Source organism: Siphateles boraxobius, unplaced genomic scaffold (genome assembly GCF_051911475.1).
Source record: "Siphateles boraxobius isolate OS27281-9 unplaced genomic scaffold, OSU_SipBor_1 13, whole genome shotgun sequence".
NCBI classification, from domain to species: domain Eukaryota; kingdom Metazoa; phylum Chordata; class Actinopteri; order Cypriniformes; family Leuciscidae; genus Siphateles; species Siphateles boraxobius.
The window spans coordinates 16,383,843-16,408,070 of NW_027508733.1; the positions used below are offsets into that span (position 1 = coordinate 16,383,843).

The window sequence follows — 24,228 nt, forward strand, 5'->3', positions numbered from 1 at the left end:
GTATGTGTGCAGACAGACAGCAAAAGCCTCTGGCCCAAATCTCACTCCATTTCAACTCTGTTCTGAGGACACGTCAGTCTTCAGGGAGACACGTTGCCCCCCTTCAAACAGGCTTTTCTGCCCAGCTGACATATTCGCCCTATCTAACCTTTCAATGCAGCGACATTCACCTTATATGACAGCCTTCCGTTCTTTTCTTTTTTTCTTTTTGTCTTTTTATCCCTTATGATTTTTATGCTGTTTTTGTCTGAAATTACTTGGTGCCATATTATAATTATATTTTTTGTCAGTTGCAGAATGACAAGCGTTTGCTTGTACTGACACCTAGAGGACGTTATCGGTCAACGCATGCTTAGTTGCCAATTAAAACAGAAAACATAAAAAAAATGTACAAACATAAACAACTCACATGGAAACAAATATACATATATGAGAAGTGTATAAGTGAAAACAAAAAACTATTTATGCCAGGGGCAACACAATTACAAGATAAAGTGATGAGATGCTAAGTCGTTTTTCTGTTTAAAATGATCTAAAGTAGTGAAAAAAGTTCAGTGATTTTCACAATTGCAATTTCTATAATATATATGAATAGGATATATATTATAATAACAATAATATAATTTTGTTTTGTGGTACTTTTACAATGTTTTGCTGTACTGTTTATTTATTATAAAGCATATTATATTTATTCATATTAGTCATATCATATTCATATATTTGTATTAGTACGTTTATATTAAATGTGCTTAATATTATAGTGTTACAATATATATACGGTATATGATTGCATTTATCTATTTTGTTATTTTTTGTTGCTGCTGCTTTTGTACTATGCGGCGCTCCGTCGTGACATCATGACGCTCATCATGCGGACATGATGATCAGCAGATCAGAACCTGGAAAAGCCAAACAGGGTGAGTGAGTGGAACATGTTGTCCTTTACCTTTTTAACGCGGTAAAAAATAACAACACATCACTATTAAACCTGTCATATAGATCTGTAATAGCAGAAGAGCGTGTCGATGACAGCTTGACGCTAATGTCACGTGTAATAACTGTTAGCTGTGCATTAATCGTGTTTGAAGTGAAAGTGAGCTGATCATAACAGTGTTGGTTTGAGGTGTTTACATGCTGATCTATGGTGAAAACAAAATAACAATTAACCTCTGCCATGACATTCTGTACCATAGAAAAAAGGTCTGTACTCGTATACATGTGCTCGTGACAGAGTTTTACATTTAACCGCAATTTATGAAGAGCGTGTCATTAAAAGCAAGGAAAACCAGGATTATTACGGGTATTTTTATTGAGTAAAATGTTTAGTACAATATGACATATAGAAACACTCAAGTCTACAATATTTGCAAGTTATTTTATTATACTTATTTAACCTTTTTAAAACAGTTATGTAATTAATGTAAATTATGTAATTTTAGATAATACTTGTCTATGAGGAGCCACAAGTTTCTTTTTACGTGTATAGTTTACCTTTTTTTTTATTCAAGACACAAAGGTCCATAGAGACAACACAGTACAGATATATATATGTAAAAAAACAATACAAAACAATTAAGAATGATGCGGATGAGGCATCATTAGTGCATGTACAGGCTTCGGGTCCATTGTTTCCAAAAGCAAGATGTATACCTTGTGTCACTCTTTGAAACATCAGCTATGGACACAATGATCATATTGTTAGACCCTGTCAGTCTGCACATGAATCTATACATCAAATTTCTTAAAACAGCATTAAAAAGTGGGCACATTATTAGACACAAACATTTCACTGGCACTACTCCACCTAGGAACTTTAAGCACAATTCTCAGTGCATCATTATAAGCCACTTGAAGTTTTTTCATTTTCAACTCACTAAAATTACATCACAGGTGGGCAGCATACATTGGAGTGCAATATGTTTTGAACAGAGAGATTTTAACATCAGGAGATTAACATTATAGATTCATTTATTGTTGTATTTTACATTACGTATTATTGAATTTTTTCATCATTAAACATTTTAACGTGAAATAAGTTCAGTCCTTAAAATGAATGTTTGCTATATTTGTTTGTGTTTGCAGGTTGAAGTGAAGTGGAGCTGTGCACAGCATTATGGCGAGTGTGAGTATCAGACATCATCATACGATCATTCGATGAGTCTTGATGTGTGTGTGTAATGCTGTGTGTGTGTGTTGAATAATGCAGGTGCTGTGCAGGAGGGTAAGACAGGTCAGCCAGTCCTCTGTGGTTCACACACTGGTTCAGAGGATCGTGGCTGTCAGAGGGTTTTCAGCTGCCGGGTCGTCTGGATCAGATGAGCCCTATATAGCTGTACCATCTCAAAACTCAGGTCATTACGAAGGTTTCTGTTATATGAACGTGATTTATATGCTTGTGGAGGGGCCATTATACTATATATATATATATATATATATATATATATATAAATATATATATATATATATATATATATATATACGGGTTCTTGTTCTTGAAGAAAAAATATGATAATTTTAAATAATTCATAATTCTAAATAAATAAATTATATATATTTATTATTGTTTATTTATATATTTATGGTGTATAACAATACAAGTGTGATTAATCTTATTATAAATAATTAATTCCTTTTACATGAATTTAGTATTATAGTGTATAACAATGTAAAATGTGATATGTTTATATAATTATATGGATTTAATTCTAATAAATCTCTTTATACATGTATTATGTATATACATTTTATCAATATTAATTAAATTGTTTATATGTGGTACTTTTATTTTTATATGCATTTGATATGTTTATATATATATATACACAGGTCCTTCTCAAATAATTAGCATATTGTGATAAAGTTAATTATTTTCCATAATGTAATGATAAAAATTAAACTTTCATATATTTTAGATTCATTGCACACCAGCTGAAATATTTCAAGTCTTTTATTGTTTTAATACTGATGATTTTGGCATACAGCTCATGAAAACCCAAAATTCCTATCTCAAAAAATTAGCATATCATGAAAAGGGTCTCTAAACGAGCTATTAACCTAATCATCTGAATCAACTAATTAACTCTAAACACCTGCAAAAGATTCCTGAGGCTTTTAAAAACTCCCAGCCTGTTTCATAACTCAAAACCGCAATCATGGGTAAGACTGCGGACCTGACTGCTGTCCAGAAGGCCATCATTGACTCCCTCAAGCAAGAGGGTAAGACACAGAAAGATATTTCTGAACAAATAGGCTGTTCCCAGAGTGCTGTATCAAGGCACCTCAGTGGGAAGTCTGTGGGAAGGAAAAAGTGTGGCAAAAAACGCTGCACAACGAGAAGAGGTGACCGGACCCTGAGGAAGATTGTGGAGAAGGACCGATTCCAGACCTTGGGGACCTGCGGAAGCAGTGGACTGAGTCTGGAGTAGAAACATCCAGAGCCACCGTGCACAGGCGTGTGCAGGAAATGGGCTACAGATGCTGCATTCCCCAGGTCAAGCCACTTTTGAACCAGAAACAGCGGCAGAAGCGCCTGACCTGGGCTACAGAGAAGCAGCACTGGACTGTTGCTCAGTTTTGCATGTCATTCGGAAATCAAGGTGCCAGAGTCTGGAGGAAGACTGGGGAGAAGGAAATGCCAAAATGCCTGAAGTCCAGTGTCAAGTACCCACAGTCAGTGATGGTCTGGGGTGCCATGTCAGCTGCTGGTGTTGGTCCACTGTGTTTTATCAAGGGCAGGTTCAATGCAGCTAGCTATCAGGAGATTTTGGAGCACTACATGCTTCCATCTGCTGAAAAGCTTTATGGAGATGAAGATTTCATTTTTCAGCACGACCTGGCACCTGCTCACAGTGCCAAAACCACTGGTAAATGTTTTACTGACCATGGTATTACTGTGCTCAATTGGCCTGCCAGCTCTCCTGACCTGAACCCCATAGAGAATCTGTGGGATATTGTGAAGAGAAAGTTGAGAGACGCAAGACCCAACACTCTGGATGAGCTTAAGGCCGCTATCGAAGCATCCTGGGCCTCCATAACACCTCAGCAGTGCCACAGGCTGATTGCCTCCATGCCACGCCGCATTGAAGCAGTCATTTCTGCAAAAGGATTCCCGACCAAGTATTGAGTGCAAAACTGAACATAATTATTTGAAGGTTGACTTTTTTTGTATCAAAACACTTATTTTATTGGTCGGATGAAATATGCTAATTTTTTGAGATAGGAATTTTGGGTTTTCATGAGCTGTATGCCAAAATCATCAGTATTAAAACAATAAAAGACCTGAAATATTGCAGTTGGTGTGCAATGAATGTAAAATATATGAAAGTTTAATTTTTATCATTACATTATGGAAAATAATGAACTTTATCACAATATGCTAATTATTTGAGAAGGACCTGTATATATATATGTGTGTGTGTGTGTGTGTGAGTGAATAATATTTGAACATTGCATTGTTTAATATTAATCTATAACAATGTAAATATGGATATATCTTTACGTTTATATTACTATATTTATGTATTTGAAATCTATTAAAATATTTTTATTTTATTAAGATATTTTTGCGTAACATAAAATGTTTAATATAGGGTACCGGTAGATAGTTGTAGATCTTGCTATTATATCTTTATGCATTTAATATATATATATATATATATATATATATGTGTGTGTGTGTGTGTGTAAATTGATACATTTTATTATATTAATATATTTGTATTATTATATTTAACATTAAATGTTTGTTAATGGTCTTTCTGACAGGTCCTACAACAGTATGGCCAGATGAGACGATGGGTCCGTTCGGGCCTCAAGATCAAAGGTTCCAGTTGCCAGGCAACGTGGGTTTCGACTGTCACCTCAAAGGTACCGAGTTACAGATGAAAGTCCCGGTCCACCGAACGGTCCCGGATGTTTTAACCACCCCGTCTAACGCAGAGAGGCACGAGTTCATACTCGCACAGTTCGTCAATGAATATCAGGTCTAAATCAGTTTCAAGAAATCATTGGTAAAAATTCTTCAGTTTTGTTCTTTATTCTTACAATGACTGAGTTGATTTGTGATGTTTAGGGTAAAGAAGTTTCTCTCATGGCGCAGAGAGTCAGTAAAGCTGAACACTATTTCAGTCAGTCGAATGTGGAGTGTTCCATGCATTCCTGTCCAGAGCTGCTCAAGAAAGGTACGCACATATGAAATACTTGTAAAACATCTTTAAAGTTACTAGAACCGTTTTTTAATAACCAAATCCTTGTTTTGACAGAGTTAGAGCTGTTTTTCCCAGTGCTGCCTATGAGTCCCATCACTGTCGTCACGGTAACACAAAAGAACCAGAAGTTGGGAACAGAGGAACTGAACAGAGATCAGGAGGAACTACTGGATCATGTGAGTTTGACTGGAAAATTACATTTTATTATTAATTATATACAGACTTAAATAATATTAATTTCATTGTGATACATATTTTTTTAATTGTACATATGTATTTATATATTTTCATATTATACTTATACATTTGACTGTTTATTAATATATTATTATTGTATTAATATATTTAACATTTTTCAATATTATAGTGTATACATAATATAGCTTATTTTGTATGCTGATGTTAATTGAAAATAATTTATGTATTACAATGATAATCATCGATAAGAGTAAGAAATACAAAAAAATTACAAGAGTAAGATATTGAAGATTAAAAGTGCTTGATTGTCCTATATTTAATAAATATTTGATATCTATTGATACAAATATATAATACAACATTTTGGGGTAGCTAAGACTTTTACAAATGTTTTTGAAAGAAGTCTCTTCTGCTCACCGAGGATGAAATTATTGCATCAAAAATACATTCAAAACTGTAATATAGTGAAATATTACAGACATTCTTTTATTTCTTTTCTATTTTAATATGTTAAAATATAATTTACTCCAGTGATGCAAAGCTGAATTTTCAGCATCGTTACTCCAGTCTTCAGAGTCACATGATCCATCAGAAATCATTCTAATATGATGACTTGATGCTCAAGAAGCATTTATTATTATTATCATTGTGGAAAACAATTGTGCTGCTTCATATATTTGTGGGAATGGTGATGCATTTTATCTGGCTTCTATGATGAATAGAAAGTTAAGAAGAACCGCATTAATTTGAAACAAATCTTCTTTACTGTCACATTTGATTAATGCCCACCAAATATATTGCATTTTGTTTTGATGTAGAAAATGACCTTGATGTGGTTATGAGAAATTTTCCCATTTCATCAGTAAACTGTGAATTATTCCTTGTGGTGAGTCTAAAATGCATGTTAAGATGGCTGACACAAGTGACGTCTTGTTGCAGTTTGTCAGCGGTGCAAAAGAAATCTGCTTCATGCTGTGGAGAGGAGGATACTGGGCCGATTTCATCAATCCCTTGTCAGGGAAAGCTGTAAGTACCTTTATCTCTGTCGAAACAGATGCTTGGAACTCAGGGTACATTTTACACGACAACGATGTACTAAAAAACAGAACGTCTTTCATGTACAGGCGACGACATTGTCACAGATGTTCACACGGATCCGCAAAAATGACTAAAATCGCTGTACTATTCATGCCAGGCCAGTAGATGATAATGTCACTTTGTAAAGAAACACTACGTGCTTATAGACTGTAGGGCTGGACCCGGATATTCGAATATTCGTTCGGTATGTTGGTATTCGATTTGAAAATGTGACATTCGAATATTCTTTTTTTTGCACACCTGGCACCCCCCCTCGAAACGGTTCTCATTCGCGCTTGAATATGTTTTACACTATAAAATCTGGTGAAATATAATACTTGACATACAACTTCGTTATATCTACTTAAGAAATATATTTGCTTCTTCTTGGACAACTAAATGTGTTCCTGCAGGGAGTATTCTCTGACTAGAGCGCAGAACAGCAGAGTTTGTATGGACAGAAGTGCATGCATCAGCTTGTAATTTGGGTTAAGCTGCGTTGCTTTGACATTGTGGAACATAGAATAATAGAAACAAAATGTATTATCCTTTTTACCCTTATCAATCTAAATTAATCTACAGCTAAATATAGGAGACTTTGAGATTTTACTGGGACGCACGTTTATTTTTCGTTTTTATTTATTTAAATTGTTTTTATTTATATCTACCCTACTTTGTCAGTGAGAAAAATATTATAAGACTACCTTATTAAAAATATTGGTTAAGTTAAAGGACGTGTGTGTGTGTGTATTTTATATCACTAGCGCAGTGTCCGTTCTCTGAGCATATATGCCCTGCATGCGTGAGGCGCGACGCTTCTTTATTTAAATCTACCCTACTTTGTCAGTAATTTGTTTGTGAGAGAAATATTAGACTACCTTATTAAAAATATTGCTTAAGTTAACAGACCTGTGTGTGTTTTATATCACTAATGCAGTGTCCATTCTCGGAGCATATAAGCTCTGCTCGCGTGAGGCGCGCGCGCATCCGGCTCGCGCTGTTCTGTAGTTTATTAAAAGTGTATTAATTCTGAACGTGTCACGTCTCGCCTGTCTATCTATATTGCACCAAATACGACACTGCACTCCCTTGTGAAGTCGTTTGGATAAACGGTTCTCGAAATAATCAAAATCATTTTCATGAATTCATCTTTTTGTGGTTTACATGGAGATAACGGTATCGTTTTCAAAAGCTTGCATTTCCAGGCTCCCAAAACGCCATTGCCGTGTAAATGAACGGCCAAAACAAATAAAGTTTTACAGTGTTGTGTAAACAGCCCTTAAAAGCCCTGAAAGGTATTTACAAGTTCAGAAAAGCATGTATTTTTCTTGTTGCAGTTTTTTGGCGATCAGACGGCGGACTCCGTTCTCCAGCAGGATGTTCAGCGTCACGCCGGCTTTCACATCGAGGACCTGGCGTCTTGTACGGTCATACGTCACGTATCAAAGGAGACGCCCACTTTTGTGTTGACACTAATCACTAACGCGCCTTCCAACAGTCTGATCATGGAGAAACTTCAAGGACACTCCAGCTCTTCAGAGGAAGGGGACTGATGGACGTTTTCTGCACAGTATTTCTACCCCCAAAAATTAGTAGTTTCTTAAAATGAAAGAGATTTTTAAAGATGTTACAAAAAACGTGCTGTTGTGAGCTGATTCAGAAAACACAGCAAAAATGCTAATTTATTTATAAAATATAAGCAAAAAGTATTTTCTAATTAATACACAGCAAAACATTTAAATTCAGTTCTGAAACCACATGGTGCTTTACAACACATCAGCCTTTAGTCACTCACGCCGCTGACTTGAGAGTGCGTACGGTCGGTAAAACATCATCTAGAGTCAAGACGTCTGAAAAAGAGAGGGAACTGGAACTCAACTAGTGCCACAACACAATGATAATGTCTGTCTTATGATGTTTTTAGGAGAACATGAGATCTGCGCTTTCATGGTTGAAGCTCAGATACACTAGAATACAGATGTACTGTATGTACTTTTCATTTGAGTTTGACTGACTCTTGTTGAACATGAATAAAGCTTTGTCTCACCCAGAGTTTGAAGAAGTTCCAGTATAAATGAGTGGAAAACTGGAAAGAATTCCTCATGTTCCTTCAGCTTGACTATTATACTGTGAAACACAAATGTCACTATGAAAACAACTGCTGTCTGTTATTCACTTGCAGTTTCTAAACGAAGAAATGAGCCTTCCTGTATTTTGTGTAAATCGTTACTGAAACCATTCTCATGCAAAATTGATATTAAATTGATGTAAAACAAATTACAAACATTTAGCAATCATGCTTTCTCGAACTCAACACTATAAGGTTCAATTCAGTACTGCTTTTTGCAGTACTACCAGAACAATACTGGTTATCATAAAATAATGAGCTATACTCACATCATACATTATTAAACATTAAAAGTTATAAAATATTGTATTATGAAAACATGAAAGTTATAAAATATTGTATTATGAAAACATAAAACAAGTATATTTAAGTACTTAAATACTGTAAAAACATTCTCTTTGTTAGTTCATGATACCTAATGCGTAAACAAATTGAAATATTATTCTTTAGATGGTTGATGCATGAAATTAAATGAGAAAATGTATGCTTTCTATTTATTTTTAGAATTTTTTATAAAAAAATATTAAACATTGAATGTCAGTTTGTACAAGAAGTTGCATAATGGATAAAAGCATCTGCTTAATGTAATGTAAGAAGTTGTAACACTTAAAGGTTGTATCAGTGATTTCAGGCCCAAAAATAAATGTCTAATCTTTCCTAACGATCCGCTAGCTGCCCGCCCCATAAGCATGCCGTCCAAAAACCGCGTCTCTGTAGGCAGCCTAGGCTCTGAGATCTGCACACAAAAAAAAATGTGTGCAACCACCACTCAAAACCAAAATAAAGTGTTCCAACCAATCACTGACAGGGGCGGGTGTTGTGAGGTTTTGCGCTCGTGCACGGCTGGATGCGAAATCGGAGGAACACCCCACTGTCAGTAATTGGTTGGAACACTGTTTATTTTGGCTTTGAGTGGTGGTTGTACACATTTTTTTTTGTGTGCAGATCTCAGAGCCTAGGCTGCCTACAGAGACGCGGTTTTTGGACGGCATGCTTATGGGGCGGGCAGCTAGCGGATCGTTAGGAAAGATTAGACATTTATTTTTGGGCCAGAAATCACTGATACAACCTTTAACAATAAAGTTCAATTCGCCAACATTAGTGAATGTATTAAAAAATATTGAACAAAATTTGTTAATTACTTTATACATTACATTTTTAACACTAAAAAATGTTTTGTTCATTGTTAGCTCATGATACCTAATGCATTAACTAATTTTAACCAATAAAATATTTGTTGATGCATGGAATTAAATGCGAAAATTGATATTTAATAATTTAAAAAATATATATAAGCCATTCCTACATAAATTGAAACATTGCATTGAATCAATTTACATGAGCTGGAAATCATTAATTTAACTAATTAATTTAGTTAATTACTACAAAAATTAATTACTTGATATAGATTTTTAACATTGCACATTTTATGAAGTAATGGTATAACTTACTGTATTATGAAAGAACATGATTTAACAGACAACAGTATATTTATGCATTTACTAATTTAGATGAGAGTAATATTTATTTTTTTAATAAACAATTTTACATAAATTAAATATTGCTTTGAATAGAATGTCAATTTAGTTAATAGGTTTGATGAACAACATTTATTAATCGGGTAAATGTTAATGTTTTGAACATTTCAAGTTGTATAAATTAAAATGTAGAGTTGATAAATGATGGGAAAACACTGTTTAGTTAGTTAATGCATTAGCTAATGCTAACAATCTTAAAGTGTTGCCTGCCTCATAGTTTTACACACGTTTGTTCTGCATTGAGCACAATCAAAAATTCAAACAAAACATGGACATACCTGTCAATGTCGCTGCTTTCCAGAAGGCTGTGGAGCTCCTGACTTGCTACGTTTCCTGACTGGGACACAACTGCGGCTACTTTGTTGACAACCTCGCTAGGGGGCGCTCTGTCATCTATCACAAGATATGACAACATTAATTCAGAGAGGATAGGAAGCTCACACATGTCATGTAGATATGCTCAGACATCTCAATACCCAATTCCAGAACATCTCTGAGGTTCCTCATGGCGTTGTTCATCTCGCCCAGCTTGGTGTAGACCTCATTCATGCGAGGGTAGATTCCTGTCAGCGACGGGGCGTCGAAGAGTTTCTGGAAGTGGGCGACCATGGACTCCAGGGTGTGTCTGGTGGGACTCCGCAGAACCTGAGGAACGGTGAGAATATCATCAGCCGATGGATTATTGAGAACGCTAAGGGGAGAGTCGAGTTTAGGAGAAGAACCTTGTCTTCTGATGCCGTCTCATCGAGAAGCGTGTCGACGATAAGCATCAAGTCTTCCACCCGGACGGAATCTGAAGATGTGGTAATGCTGCTCTCGGGCTGCCATGGCAACAATCTCTCCTCCAGTCTGATGAGGGCACGACGAAGATCCTAGTAAACCAAAGCAATCACATTCAAACCCAATGATTTCCTTCTGTAGTTAAGGTGAGGTCACATTAGCAATATTTCAGTGTGATCTGTGCTTCATACATCGCTACACTGTTGACAGTCAACAATGCACCTTTTTTAGGGATGCACCAATATGAAACTTTTTGCCGATACAGATAACCGATAATTATTTATATTTAAAAGCCAATAACCGATATATTGGCCGATAAATCTAAATCCAAATTTTTAAATAATTTTGAGAGCTTGATTACAAAAACAAAAGTCTCACCATTAAATATCATGTCCCAAGCACAAAGTTATAATGTTCTCACTATAATTTTATGTAGCCTATGACTTTGTTGCACTGTATTTTCCTTTTTTTAAGTAATTCCAATCACATTTCAAGCAATTCAAAACCATCATGGTGAACAGTGCGCATCTGAAGTATCTCAGCTGAAAGGAATAATAATAAACTGAAATGACTGGATTTTGCATGTGAAGAATCGTCGAACGGTAAATTGACCACACTTTTAGTTAGATAAAAATTTCTGCAAAGTTATGTGGCCACAATATATACTGTCAATAGTGTGTAGCAATGTATGAAGTCACTTTCAAACCAAGTAACTTTCTGCTGGTTAATGGGGTGATTCCAGGGAAATCTTTCACCCTCAAGCGAGGATTGAGTGGATTCCTATTGGAATGACTGAATTTCACCTATGAAAATTCGCAGAACAAAGCTAAATGTGACCACACCTTTAGCCAAGTTCATTGCCTAAAAGTTAACCAGATTTTACTCACTGCTAGAGAGGTTAATTGTTGGCTCCAAACATCCAGGGTGGAAACAATCAGCTCAAACTCCGCCTCCCGGCCGAGCTCTAGGTTAGATTGAACACGCTGCCTCAGCAAACCCAACGGAGCCCTCGGATTGGTCAGGACAGTGGTGATGTCATGTAGGATCTGCCAGGTAAATAAGATCACAATGTCAGAGAGGCATCAGTCCGAATGGAATAGTAGCGCACTGCATTCTATTTTAAAATAGTATGTTAAATAGCATGCGTTATGCAAAAAACATGGTCACATGACCTAATTTAAAGTATACCAGAGTTCATTCAGCAAGTTGTGTAATTTTTGCATACAAATATCTTATATTTCGTTAGTCTGATCAAATAATGAGTCAAAAACGTATTAGTTGCATTGAAAACAGAATATTGTGTTGTTGGATACATAATATTGCACACTGTGCTCAGTTGTATAAAGGTGCGGTATAAAGGCAAAATTTCACATTTATACATAAAACCATATTCTATGCATACAGCATTCAGAATACCAAAGATTAGTATCACAGTATGCCATATCGAACTGTGATAAATATGAGCAAATTCAGATACGAATCAGTTTTTAAGTTCACCTTCTCCAGTTTGGTGGCAGATTCAGCCTGTTTGCATCGAACTTTCACCGCAGAAATGAGATGATTGACATTTTGCACACCGAGTTCCGTACAAACATCCTGAAAACAACCAAAAACATCCTCTTAAATCTGATTCAAAGCAGTGTTTTTGTAGCAGTATTATTGTATTATTAAGAAACTATTATAGTTTTAATACATTTAAATTTTTTTCTTCTTCAAATTTTCTGTTTTCATTTGAACTAAAAATTGTGAGCAATTTTGAAGTGTTTTTGTAATTTTTATTTTTTAATGTCTATATCATTTTTTCAGTTATAGTTATTTTAGTACAAGTTCAACTAAATGAGAAAAGTTTAAATAAAATGTTTATATTTTAATTAAGTTAAAGGGATAGTTCACCCAAAAATGAAAATTCTGTCAGTATTTTCAGAATTTGAGTACTCACCCTCATGTTGTTCCAACCCCGTAAGACCTTCATTCATCTTCGTATCACGAATTAAGATATTTTTGATTAAATCTGAAATCACTCCTCCATAGGCTTCTAAGGGATTTAAACTTGCCAGACCCGAAAAGTTATTGAAGACATCGTTAAAATAGTCCAAGTGACTACAGTGGCTAAACCTTAAGTTTATCAAGCAACGAGAATACTTTTTGTGCGCAAAAACAAACAAAAATAACGAGTTTATTTCAACAATTCATTTCCTTCTCTGGGCCTCAAGTCAGTTAACGTAGTGTGATTCCGTAAAACTACGTCACATGTAGGCTCACTATTGGCTGACGTTGGTCATGTGTGTGATGCGTGTGACGTACAACAACAGAAGCGTAGGCTGTTAAACTGGTGAACCGACTCGAGGCCCACAGAGAAGGAAATGAATAGTTGAAATAAAGTCGTTATTTTTGTTTGTTTTTGCGCACAAAAAGTATTCTCGTCGTTTGATAAACTTAAGATTGAGCCACTGTAGTCACTTGGACTATTTTAATTATGTCTTTAATAACTTTTCGGAAGCCTATGGAGGAGTGATCCAGCTCTTGCAGAATTTTCATTTTTGGGTGAACTATCCCTTTAACATTTATTTTATTTTAAGTAACACATTTTTTATGGGTTTAGTTAACTATAAAACCCTGCTTTGCTGATTTAGTAGTGCATCTACTCATATAAATAATAAATAAATAAAAATTTGTTTTGTTTCATCTTTAATAATAATAATTTAAATATATACAAATTATTTTTGAGTTTTTGGAAAAATATAATCAATAAAAATAAGCCCCTGCAAAAAAACCCTGCAAAAAAATAATTTGCAGGGTTACTTCTATCCAATGACTTTCAGTTGTTTGCAATTACTAAACAAATTCGAATTTAAATAATAAATATACAAATGAAACGCTTAAATATTTGAACAGTAAATATAAATCTTCACACACCGTAAGGAGTCGCTTGCAGTTGGATGCGTCCAGGTTCTGGATGCTGGTGTTATCCGTGTTTGGTGTCTCAGCCGAGTCCTGTGTTCGGAGTGCTTGAGATGACCTGTTCAATAAGTCATTCATTAGCTTGATTCATTAGAAGAACAGTGTTCGCTCACTGCAGATCTTACCTGATGTGGCTCTGCTGAATCATTCGGTCCAAGCGTCTCAACTGCTTTTTGCAGGTCTTGAGTTCTTTTATGGTGGGTCTAAAATATGTAACATTAACAATGTCACCACATAAACCAATTGCAACAGTCAGGTTCTGAAAGTGAAAACTAAATTTTTAATTTTAGTATCAACCTGGACTCCAGATCTTCTTTTAACCGCTGGATTTGGGTCCTAAGTTCTTCTCGCTGGGCTTTGGTCTCCTTCAGCTGCTCCTGGTATGACTGCAGTCGAACAGAACCATGTTTACATGTCAAGACAGTGAACAGAAATCAAACTTTTATCATTAATCATACCTTTAAAAGCGTTTTATAGTTGGGGGAATAGTCAATGGCATCTTTCTCCACTGTGGATCTGTTCTTCTGGGAGTTTAATGAGTCCTTCTTCTCTCCTGAGCTGCTTTTATACAGTCTGCAGGAAAACATGACACTGATGTTTTGAGGAGCTTTCATCAATAATTGAAATTATAATATTTCATATGCTTACATTAGTTCATTACGTAGCTGTTGTATTTGGGTCTCGTACACATCAATGACGTCCAAAATCCTTTAAAGAAAAAAAAACAAAAAAACAGTGTCAGCTTCTGCAAGCCCAGAAACAAATTATTTATTCTCTTGCAATTACTTTTGATTTTTTAAAAGAAACACTTAAAGAAATACAATTTATTAATTATTTTGGAAAATGTAAAATTGTTTTGTAAAAATAAAAATAAGGTAATCAAAAAAATTCTAATGTAAATAACACAATTATTATTTAAATAATATTATAAAAAATTAATTTAAAAGTTAAATTTATAATTGAAAAAAATATTGACAATTTCTATGTTGTTTGAACAATGACATTTTCTTAGTTGCATCTCAGAGCAAAAGCCATGGTCCGCAGAGAGCTTCCAAAGCATCAGAGGGATCTCAGTGTTGAAAGATATCAGTCAGGAGAAGGGTACAAAAGAATTTCCAAAGCATTAGATATACCATGGAACACAGTGAAGACAGTCATCATCAAGTGGAGAAAATATGGCACAGCATAGACATTACTTAAGAACTGGACTTCCCTCCAAAATTGATGAAAAGACGAGAAGAAAACTGATCAGGGAGGCTTCCACGAGGCGTACAGCAACATTAAAGGAACTGCAGGAATTTCTGGCAAGTACTGGCTGTCTGCTACATGTGACAACATTCTACCAAAGCATGTGGTAAAATGTGAGACTGACTGATGAAACCAAGGTTGAACTTTTTGGCCATAATTCCAAAAGCTATGTTTGGTGCAAAACAACACTGCACATCTTACCCACAGTTAAGCATGGTGGTGGCAGCATCATGCTTTGGGGCTGTTTTTCTTCAGCTGGAACCGGGGCATTAGTCAGGGTGGAGGGAATTATGAACAGTTCCAAATAGCAGGCAATTTGGGAACAAAACCTTCAGTAATAAGGTTACTGACAACGACACCGACCCAAAGCACACATCCAAATCCACAAAAGCATGGCTTCACCAGAAGAAGATTAACATTATGGAATGGCCCAGCCAGAGCCCAGACCTGAATCCAGTTGAACATCTGTGGGGTGATCTGAAGAGGGCTGTGCACAGGAGATGTCCTCGCAATCTGACAACGTTGGAGCGCTTTTGTAAAGAAGAGTTGGCAAATATTACTAGATCAAGATGTGCCGTGCTAATAGACTCCTACCCAAAAAGACTGAGTGCTGTAATAAATCAAAAGGTGCTTCAACAAAGTATTAGTTAAAGGGTGTGCAAACTTATGCAACCAGGTTATTGTGAATTATTTTATGTTTTACCCCTCAAAGATTTCAGTTTGTTTTTCAATTGAATTGTTCTTGTTATAAGTCACATTAAAGGTGGAAAAGGTTCCGACACGATTTATCTTTGTCTCATTCTTTTATATCACAAGAACCTGTATATATATATATATATATATATATATATATATATATATATATATATATATATATATATATATATATATATATATATATATATAAATAAATAAATAAATGTCTATAACATTTTTAAGATTAATTTATTTATTTCAATGACATAAACACACAGCCGATCCCATGATCCTCTTTGGCACTTACTGCTGGTCGGTGATGGAGTTGTGTCGGGCTGATCTGCGGTGGATCTGTTGGAAAGCCTGGTTCTGGCGGGTCACACGTCTCTCCTCATCCCGCACAACGTACTGGAGCTTCTTCTGCAGATGAGACACTTGCTCCTTCTCCTGAGAAAGCTTCTGCTCCAGAGACTGACGGCGCTTCTGCACGGACACACAAACACACAAAGCTTTTACTGGCCAATACTGATAACTAGAAAGCAGATCATTTAAAGGTGCAGCAAGCGATTTATGAGAAACTCTGTTAAAAGCGGATGAGATTGAGCACCAAAACACATGTTGCGTGTCCACTCATGATGGGGGAGGAGAGTGAGATTTGAAGAAAAACGGTTTAAAAAAAAGCAGTATTTTGCTTCGCTTTAGCCTTCATAAAGAGACATCCACTCTTACATTGTGTGTTTGTGCATTTTAGGGGAGGAGCAATGAAGGAAGGAGTGTGTTTATTTGGGTTGATTTCAAATATCAACAGTTTCTTATAAATCGCTTACTGCACCTTTAATGCATGAATACCTCAGCATCTCTCTTTTCCTGTTGCAGCTGCTGAAACTGGCCGTGCTGTTGGGCCGCTTTACCGATGTACGAGTCCTCTAGGTCTTGAACTTTGACCTTCACCCCATCCAGGATGCCCTCCAGCTCGGCAACCCTCTGAGACTGCTGGGCGGCTCGCGTCTGATGCTGCTGCACTTCCTCTCTGAAAATGACGAAAGCATCTTAGCATCTGCTAGTTTTTGCACTTCCAGTTGGCATAGATCAGCTGTGTTGAGGAATGAACAGGGAACACGTCTGTCCTGTCAGCTGATCTCATATTCCTACACTCATCTCGGATTATATCACATTACAGCAGGTGGTCAGCACCAATATCGTTTACATTATTGAGCATGTGCTTGTCCAGGAGTCTCCCTGGAGAAACGACATGTGCTAAACAACTCAAATATTAAAGAGTCATTTGAATATCTATGATGAAATGCCAATCAAGAAAGGAGTGAAAAACATGTGTATGTAAAGTAATACTTAGTTTCGGGGTCACATTTCACCCCAAAATTATATTTTGCATAAAGAAAACAAAGTCTACTTTTAAGAGACCTAGGATTTTTTATCGTGACATTATTTTCCTAAAAAAAAGCACATCTTTCTTTGAAAATATCACCGCAATGAATTAAAAAAAACTGTAACATAGTAATGAAATTCTTGTTGGTATATATTTTTTTATTATTAAAATCAACAACCTAAAGTCAGTACAACTTTCTCTACAAACAATCTTTAACCATGATGGATTGTTTTGGGCATTACGGTAATGAGAATTGTCATAAAAATAACGTCGCAGTGCAAGGATTTGTAATGGCTCCAAAAATATGCTTGATTTTCTTAAAGCTGCAGTTCGTAGTTTTTCCTCTTTGTCGCCATCTCTGTTCGAAATCTGCAATTGCAGTTATTCGCGGAATTATCAACTTTACGTGGGTTGTGCCTCGGCACGGCACAGCGTGGATGAATCCAATGTTTTGAGCAGAATGTGCGGCTGTCAGTCACTGAGCCGGTGTGGATACTGTCATTCAGAATCACAGATTCTATTTTTTGGAAGTATGACCAACATAAGACTTTTTCACCAGAAAATGTAATCTGAAAAAGTAACAAACATCCACTTTTGTTCTGACAAACTAAGGGAAAAAAAGCATTGCAGTAAATCACGCTGATTAAATCTAACGATCACTTGTCAAATCACGTCAAATCGTGCAAATTATACTTTGTTCTCAAATTGTTAATGTTAACAAAATCAGCATTGCATGAGTACTACATGTAACGCCCTTCCGATATTTATCCTTGTTTTTGCATGGGCCCGGTTGCAGTCTTTTTTTTTCTGTAGCCACTCCTTTTGGAATGCAGCTTTAATGCAAAATATTATTTATTATTTAATTCACTTGGTTTAGAGGTGAAACGGGATCAGGGATAAACCAGGGTTAAATTACTTTTTAAAAATTAAAATACACAAAAAAATTTCTTTAGAACATGTTTAATCATTACTAAAAATAATTATACTTTTAGATATTTTTTCATGTTGTAACAATTTTTAATTATTAATTATTTTTCGGTTATGATCAAACAAAATGACTGTCGATATTGTATACTCTTTTGTCTGATATTAATAATGAAAATTAGACATTAATTTTGGCATTACAGTAATGTGTATTGGGGGTAAATGTGTTTACTTTTTATAGAAAAAAAAAAACCTTAAACCAGCTTCACTTTCTTTATGCAAAATACTGAAGGGGGTGGATTGGAATCCACTGCTGCTTCAATGTATATGTAATGATTGATTATAATTAAGGTATTAATCAATATTTTTCCCTCTAAATATCAAATGAGTTGAATGACTTCTCTGGAGATTTTACTTTATTTATATAAGTTACCATTGTGATTACTGAAATGTTCTTTTCATGTATTCTTTAATGTCTGTATTTGATATCTGAATGCAGTGCTTGCTTATTTAACCCAGCTTCCAGAAATGAAATAGGGACTTGTTTTGTGTTTGAGAAAGGTCTTCAATGTGTTAAAACATATAGGGGTCATTGAAGCCAATAGTTTAAGGGGCCATTTCTTTGTTAAAGCCTTTCTTTCCAGTTAGACTAAAGTTTAGCTATCCTTGAGAGAAAGAACGCATTATCTTGATGTTTTGAGAGGACTCTCCTGTTTATAGTGAGAGCCTGGCCAAATCCAACCTTGGAAAAGCTGTGTGTCGGTGTGTGTGTTAGTCTTCTTGGTTACAGGTTAAGGAACCACTGGCATTATTGGAGATTGACTGAGTTGTTGTTCTGGACATGCTGGCGCCCAGCAACCCAAATCTGCGACCTGGAAGGTCATGACGTGCCTAACTTCAGCTGCATAATCGATGGAGATATGCTTCAGTCTATCTGTATATGTGTGGAAAATTACTGTGTTTATCTATTTCATAGCCAATGAGAATCATTCATCCTGTAAGCAATGACGTAGCTTAGACCTTGGAAATCGTATAACTGCTGTGATCTTTGTAACTGTAAGCGGAGTGGCCTACGAACTCCTGTGCGAGTATTGAAGCTGACTTCTGCTGATGAAACTGCAAACTATCTTCAGTAAATATTTTCTTTAATTTTTTATAATTCTGACTCTGGGTCTTCATTCTTCATATCTGGTTCTGGGTCTTTAACTGTATACCCCTTACATTATAATTTTGTACTTTTTCATTTTAAGGTGAAAAATGACCCGGATATGGTAACAGGTATTGTGAAATTCACTGTACTAAACATACGTAATTTGTGTCATAACCCAATATATAAACATAATAAAAACTCTACTATAATAGAGCATATTAATTATGCATCTGTGAATGCTGGACTCACTTTAATTGGCTGTTGGACTGAATGAGCTCTTGAATTAGACCTTGTCTCCTTTCAGAATCCGACAGCATAGTCTTCAACATCATGCGGAAGTTAGAAGCAGACTTGCGCTCTAACAAAACCAAATCTAGACAACAAACAAATATAAATCACAGAAATGCACTGACACAGAAATGTTGGTCAATACTGATAATTAATAATTATTTATTTGGTCAGTAGCCGGAAAGATAACTGATATAATACATCTATACATCTTCAAAAGAAATCAAGCATCTAAACACTATAATTTACATAGCCCTGATTTTATCTGGACATATTTGCTGAGAGTCATTTATAACAATTATATAAAACAATTATATGACAAATTGACCAATATAATAGTATATATAGTCAGCAATATATTGTGCTTCTCTAAAACCAATTAACAACTGTAAAAACAGCTAAATATTAAATAGACATATTCAACCACTAAAAATAGTAAAACGTCCAATTTTATCAAAATAAATATTATTGAATTATTGAGCTAAAAAAAATCATAATTAATATTTATATATTATTGAAATACATAAATATGAATATATCACACAAACACATCAGTGATATTTCTTTAAACATTACCTGCAAGGTTCTTGTTCTCTGTTGGATCGGCAAAGTTGACAGGTTTGAACCCATGATGCTGCAGCAACCTGTTCACAGCGTCCCACTCTCTCTGCTCCTGCTGCAAGAGCATTGCAACATGTTATACTCACATGCATTATTACATGTGAACTCATGTCATAAACTAATGCATGCTGAAACATCCAAAATAACAGCAAACATATCTTAATAGTCTCAATTCTGCTACCTGAAACTGGCTGTATGTCCACAAAAACACGTATGTTTTGTCCCTGGACTGCAATGCTGCAGTCAAAGTTTTTCTATCCATCTTGATCCAGCCAATCACACATTAACTATGAGCTACAACACTATTTTAAGCATCTTCTCGTGTCTTCCACCTTTCCTCCGACCTGATCAGCACTGCAATCCCCCTCTATCCATCCACAGCAGGTGGAGGGAACCGACACAGATCGGATTACTATCCCTCCTATCAGAAAGAACAATAAGAAACACCCAGACATGATGGAAAGAGAGACTGCTCACCTGCTCCATCCTGAGCTGAAAACCTGTAAGAAAAAAGATGCATGTTTAGCTTGCAATGCACCTTGATGGAACTGCATTTACATACATGCATTGATTAAAGTGACATTTTGTTTGTCAATTTGTGTAAGATATGGTATTAAACGCAAAAACTCCAGGGAATACAATGGTAGAATCATGGTATTTGTGAATTAAAACTAGTGTTCAAATACATACTAACAAAAAATAAACTGCAACCACACTACAGTATTCTTGGAAGTAAAGAAAGTTAGTACTATTCTAAAAAAAAAAGTATATTATTTCAATACCATGGCAAAATATGATACTGCAATGTCCAAAACATGGTATTACCATGGTAAACACAAAATAAGCAGAATAGAAACACTGCAGGAAAAACAGTGTCTACAAATAAGGCTTGAATTAAATTTAAGTAAAACATTTCCAACAACATTAATTTAAACAATACCTTAAAACATTGATTATTAATTAGTAACCTATTACGCCTTCAATTTATCATTTTATAAACGGACCAGCTCTCTGTTTATTGTTTTAACCCGGTTTCAAATAACAGCGGAAACTGACAAACGAAACACTTCCCGTATTTAGACCAATAGGATGACAGAATGACTAAACCACGCCCATTACGTAGTTTGCGCCTCAGTACTGACGTTTCCCTCTTAAAAACTGGCTTGTAGCTACTCGTGTCCACTAGATGGCTGCAGAACCATTAAAAAGCGATTTAAAATAAGGTAGGTAGGTATTATTTTATATTATGGAAATACATCGTACATTATTTAATCATAATATTTCTGTTTGTTAATAATTTAATAAAAAAAGCAGTTGTAATGTATAGGGGGAAATGCCTTGTTTGATAATAGTAACTATCAAAATTGACATAAAATGCAAACATGACCTGTTCCATAATCAATTTTAACAGACAGCATTTATTGAGCCTCTAATCTCAGTGCAATTCCATATTGACGGATTCTGTGGCATTTCGTGTCGCTCTTCTTGTAGTGTGCAGCCATGGTTTGGAAAGGGCAAACTCACCTCCGGATGAAGGTCAGCATGCAAATCTCAACACTATCTGAAAAAGAAAGGGAAGAGAGAGAGAGAGAGAGAGAGAGAGAGAGAGAGGGGGGGGGGGCTGCTTTCAAACAGCAGCATCATCATCATATGTAGGAAAATTACTAGACGAATATGTTCACATCTGTAAATTAGCATACATTTGAAATAACATAATTTCGTATAATTATTTGTATTAAAATGTTCATACCAAATAAGAAATTCAGGTAAGATGGCTCACATATGTGTTACAAATGTTAAAATTAGAGGCCATTATGCCAACGTTATGTAAAAACGTAACTTTTACAAACTGAAATGATGTTTCGAGAACGAACACGAGCAATGAGGCTATTCCAGCCTTGGAGGATGCGTCATTGATGAAGAAGACAAATTAGGTGAGTAAAATACCTGAGTAAAATACTGGTTCTGAATAAGACTTATTGGATTATACGCGGTATATTATATCGTCTAATTTGAAAATATGATTTTTGTCTACATGAAAAACGTGCGTACCATAATCCATTAGGCAAAAACTACATTTCCTGAGGCGAAATATGCCTTTGCCCCTGAAAATTTGTGGTTACTATGGTTTAACTAGGCTATAGTAACCATGTTTGTTTTTTGTAGTAAAACCATGGTAAATTTCACGTTGGATTCTACGTTCTTAGACAGAAGCACATTTCTTCATCCTGACATGTTGAGCAAGTAGATCATGTTTTCAGCAGCAGGCGAATGATTCACGATGCTCCATTAACTCAGGTAAGATAGTGTCTGTTGTTCTCTGGTCTGTTGACATTAAAAGGCCCGGAAGGTTCATTTAGTAGTTTAATGGCACCGGAATAAACGAGCTGTGACAAATGAATCAAGGTACAGAGGTTTCTGGATTAAAGTCTCTGGCAAATCAATGTTATCACAACAGTGTAGGCCAACTCATTCACCATTGATTTGGTCTAGAGCTTCACTAAGGCCAGCTGAACTTAATTATTGTTATCGACTTATGAAATGAAAGTTATTATAAATTTAACTGTTTATGGATTTTAAAATACAAATTGAACCAATATATTGAACTTTGCGTCCTTTGTCTGAGATTTCGGTCATAAGTACTTGAGTCAATTTTCTTTGAGGTAAAATGCTTTCATCAAAAAGCCCCTGACATTTTTTTTCACACTTCAAATCATCTTATCTCACTTTGGCAATTTGAAGCAACCAAAACAACCGACATGTTGTGCTTGCATACAATGCCTTGAAATTACGCTCAACAAAAACTGTTTAAGTGGAGTGAATCGCACCACTATGACTCCAACGACAAGGGCAGAAAGAGCACAGCTTTTCTCTTTTCACACACTTCACCTCCTGAAAGGCAATTTGGAGATAAAGGTTGAAGCTGGAAGCCATGAAAGGCGTCTAACGCTAATCCTGCCTCACCTCGAGTCTGATCGAACTCTGAAAATCATCCGCAAATCTCTTGTTTCTTCCTTAAACCGTAAATACATAACACAGTTCACACAAACGGAGGGCAGCTTTCTTCTTCTCGCACTGGAAGTTCTCTGAAGCTAAAGATGATGCCGGCAGATGGTGGAAGTTTTTAAAGTTTTGATGGCCGATAAGGTTACTTTATTTTGTTTGTTCAGGTTCCTGTGAAGCGCAGAGTTGAGGCAAATCCGTGCCGGGATTATCTCCCCACTTTCTCACCTTGCACAGGTGTGGAGAGCTGATATGGCCCAAACCCACATGCTCCCGATGCATCATGGGTAGAAGTGGGACAGCTGTGAGAGGGAAGCCATAGGTTTGTATGGATTATCAGAAACCATTCTCTACTTTCATACAAAGGGCAGAGGAAAAAAAATAATCACTTGAGAATATCTCTCCTGTCTGAACTTTAGTTTGTTTTGGATGCACATAGTATATGGGAAAATATTGTTCATAATTCCTTGTTAAGCAAATGCAAAACTATCTTTGCAGTGAAATTATTTGCGGACACTGTAAAAAATGATTTGGTGCTTAAAATTATTTTCCAGATTTAGTCAAAATTACATAATATGACAGCAGCCTACAAAATTCTGGCTGGATTAATCAGTGACACGAACAAATCAAAAAGACACAAATAAATCTACCAATAATATAAATTCAGCTATAAATTCTATAGGTTAAACAGACATGTAGAGACAAAGTGTATTATTTGATACAATATTGGAAAATCACTGGTTAAAATTAGTTGTAAGCCTGTAAAAACACACTTGTACCAGGATACAAAAACATGCTTTTAGGACTCAAAGCTGATAAATGTTAATGTAAAAAGAGAAAACACTCCAGAATTTGAATTAAAGGAGTCACGGATAAAAGCACTTTAGACGAAAGTGCCATTGTTCAAAGCCCAATCCGGCACAACAAGCCTGCAAGCTCAGATAAACACAATTTCACTCTAGTCACTGCGATTACCACACCGCTAATCGCTTCATTTTGCCTGTCGCTATTCCGGGTAAACA

At 35.6% G+C, this 24,228-nt stretch overlaps 2 protein-coding genes across 7 annotated transcripts; one reads left to right on the forward strand and one right to left on the reverse strand.

The window, feature by feature from the left end:
- The first annotated feature begins 818 nt into the window (after nt 1-818).
- Nucleotides 819-8,759, forward strand: mmadhca (metabolism of cobalamin associated Da). Of its 2 annotated transcripts, none has more exons than XM_077226180.1 (8): nt 819-917; nt 2,083-2,122; nt 2,207-2,351; nt 4,765-4,982; nt 5,072-5,180; nt 5,262-5,383; nt 6,345-6,431; nt 6,530-6,637. In XM_077226180.1, the coding sequence occupies exons 2-8, from the start codon at nt 2,114-2,116 to the stop codon at nt 6,575-6,577; spliced, it is 738 nt and encodes a 245-aa protein (XP_077082295.1). In that variant the 5' UTR covers nt 819-917; nt 2,083-2,113; the 3' UTR covers nt 6,578-6,637. The 2 variants fall into 2 exon arrangements, with proteins under 2 accessions (XP_077082295.1, XP_077082294.1); XM_077226179.1 differs by lacking the exon at nt 6,530-6,637 and adding an exon at nt 7,820-8,759 and having other exon boundaries at nt 822-917.
- cep70 (centrosomal protein 70) lies at nt 6,747-21,764 on the reverse strand. Of its 5 annotated transcripts, none has more exons than XM_077226177.1 (18): nt 21,144-21,259; nt 20,681-20,703; nt 20,159-20,258; nt 19,544-19,667; nt 16,683-16,863; nt 16,141-16,316; nt 14,538-14,597; nt 14,348-14,462; nt 14,187-14,275; nt 14,015-14,092; nt 13,845-13,947; nt 12,426-12,524; nt 11,816-11,974; nt 10,871-11,020; nt 10,625-10,793; nt 10,427-10,541; nt 8,530-8,609; nt 6,747-8,332 (listed from the first exon to the last, which is right to left on the reverse strand). In XM_077226177.1, exons 2-18 carry the CDS (start codon nt 20,687-20,689, stop codon nt 8,274-8,276), a joined length of 1,866 nt encoding a protein of 621 aa, XP_077082292.1. In that variant the 5' UTR covers nt 20,690-20,703; nt 21,144-21,259; the 3' UTR covers nt 6,747-8,273. The 5 variants fall into 5 exon arrangements, with proteins under 5 accessions (XP_077082292.1, XP_077082291.1, XP_077082290.1 ...); XM_077226176.1 differs by having other exon boundaries at nt 8,138-8,332; nt 21,172-21,260; XM_077226175.1 differs by lacking the exons at nt 6,747-8,332; nt 21,144-21,259 and adding an exon at nt 21,728-21,764 and having other exon boundaries at nt 8,450-8,609.
- Nucleotides 21,765-24,228: the final 2,464 nt, after the last annotated feature.

Bases quoted from the DNA above. Each gene is read 5' to 3' on its own strand.
- cep70 (XM_077226175.1), bottom strand. The intron at 14,463-14,537 runs GTAAGCATATGA...GTTTTCCTGCAG, and splicing joins CAGCTACGTAATGAACTAAT to ACTGTATAAAAGCAGCTCAG. The intron at 11,021-11,815 runs GTGAGTAAAATC...TTGGTTTACTAG, and splicing joins AACAATTAACCTCTCTAGCA to GATCTTCGTCGTGCCCTCAT.
- mmadhca (XM_077226179.1), top strand. The intron at 4,983-5,071 runs GTCTAAATCAGT...TGTGATGTTTAG, and splicing joins AGTTCGTCAATGAATATCAG to GGTAAAGAAGTTTCTCTCAT. The intron at 5,384-6,344 runs GTGAGTTTGACT...GTCTTGTTGCAG, and splicing joins AGGAGGAACTACTGGATCAT to TTTGTCAGCGGTGCAAAAGA.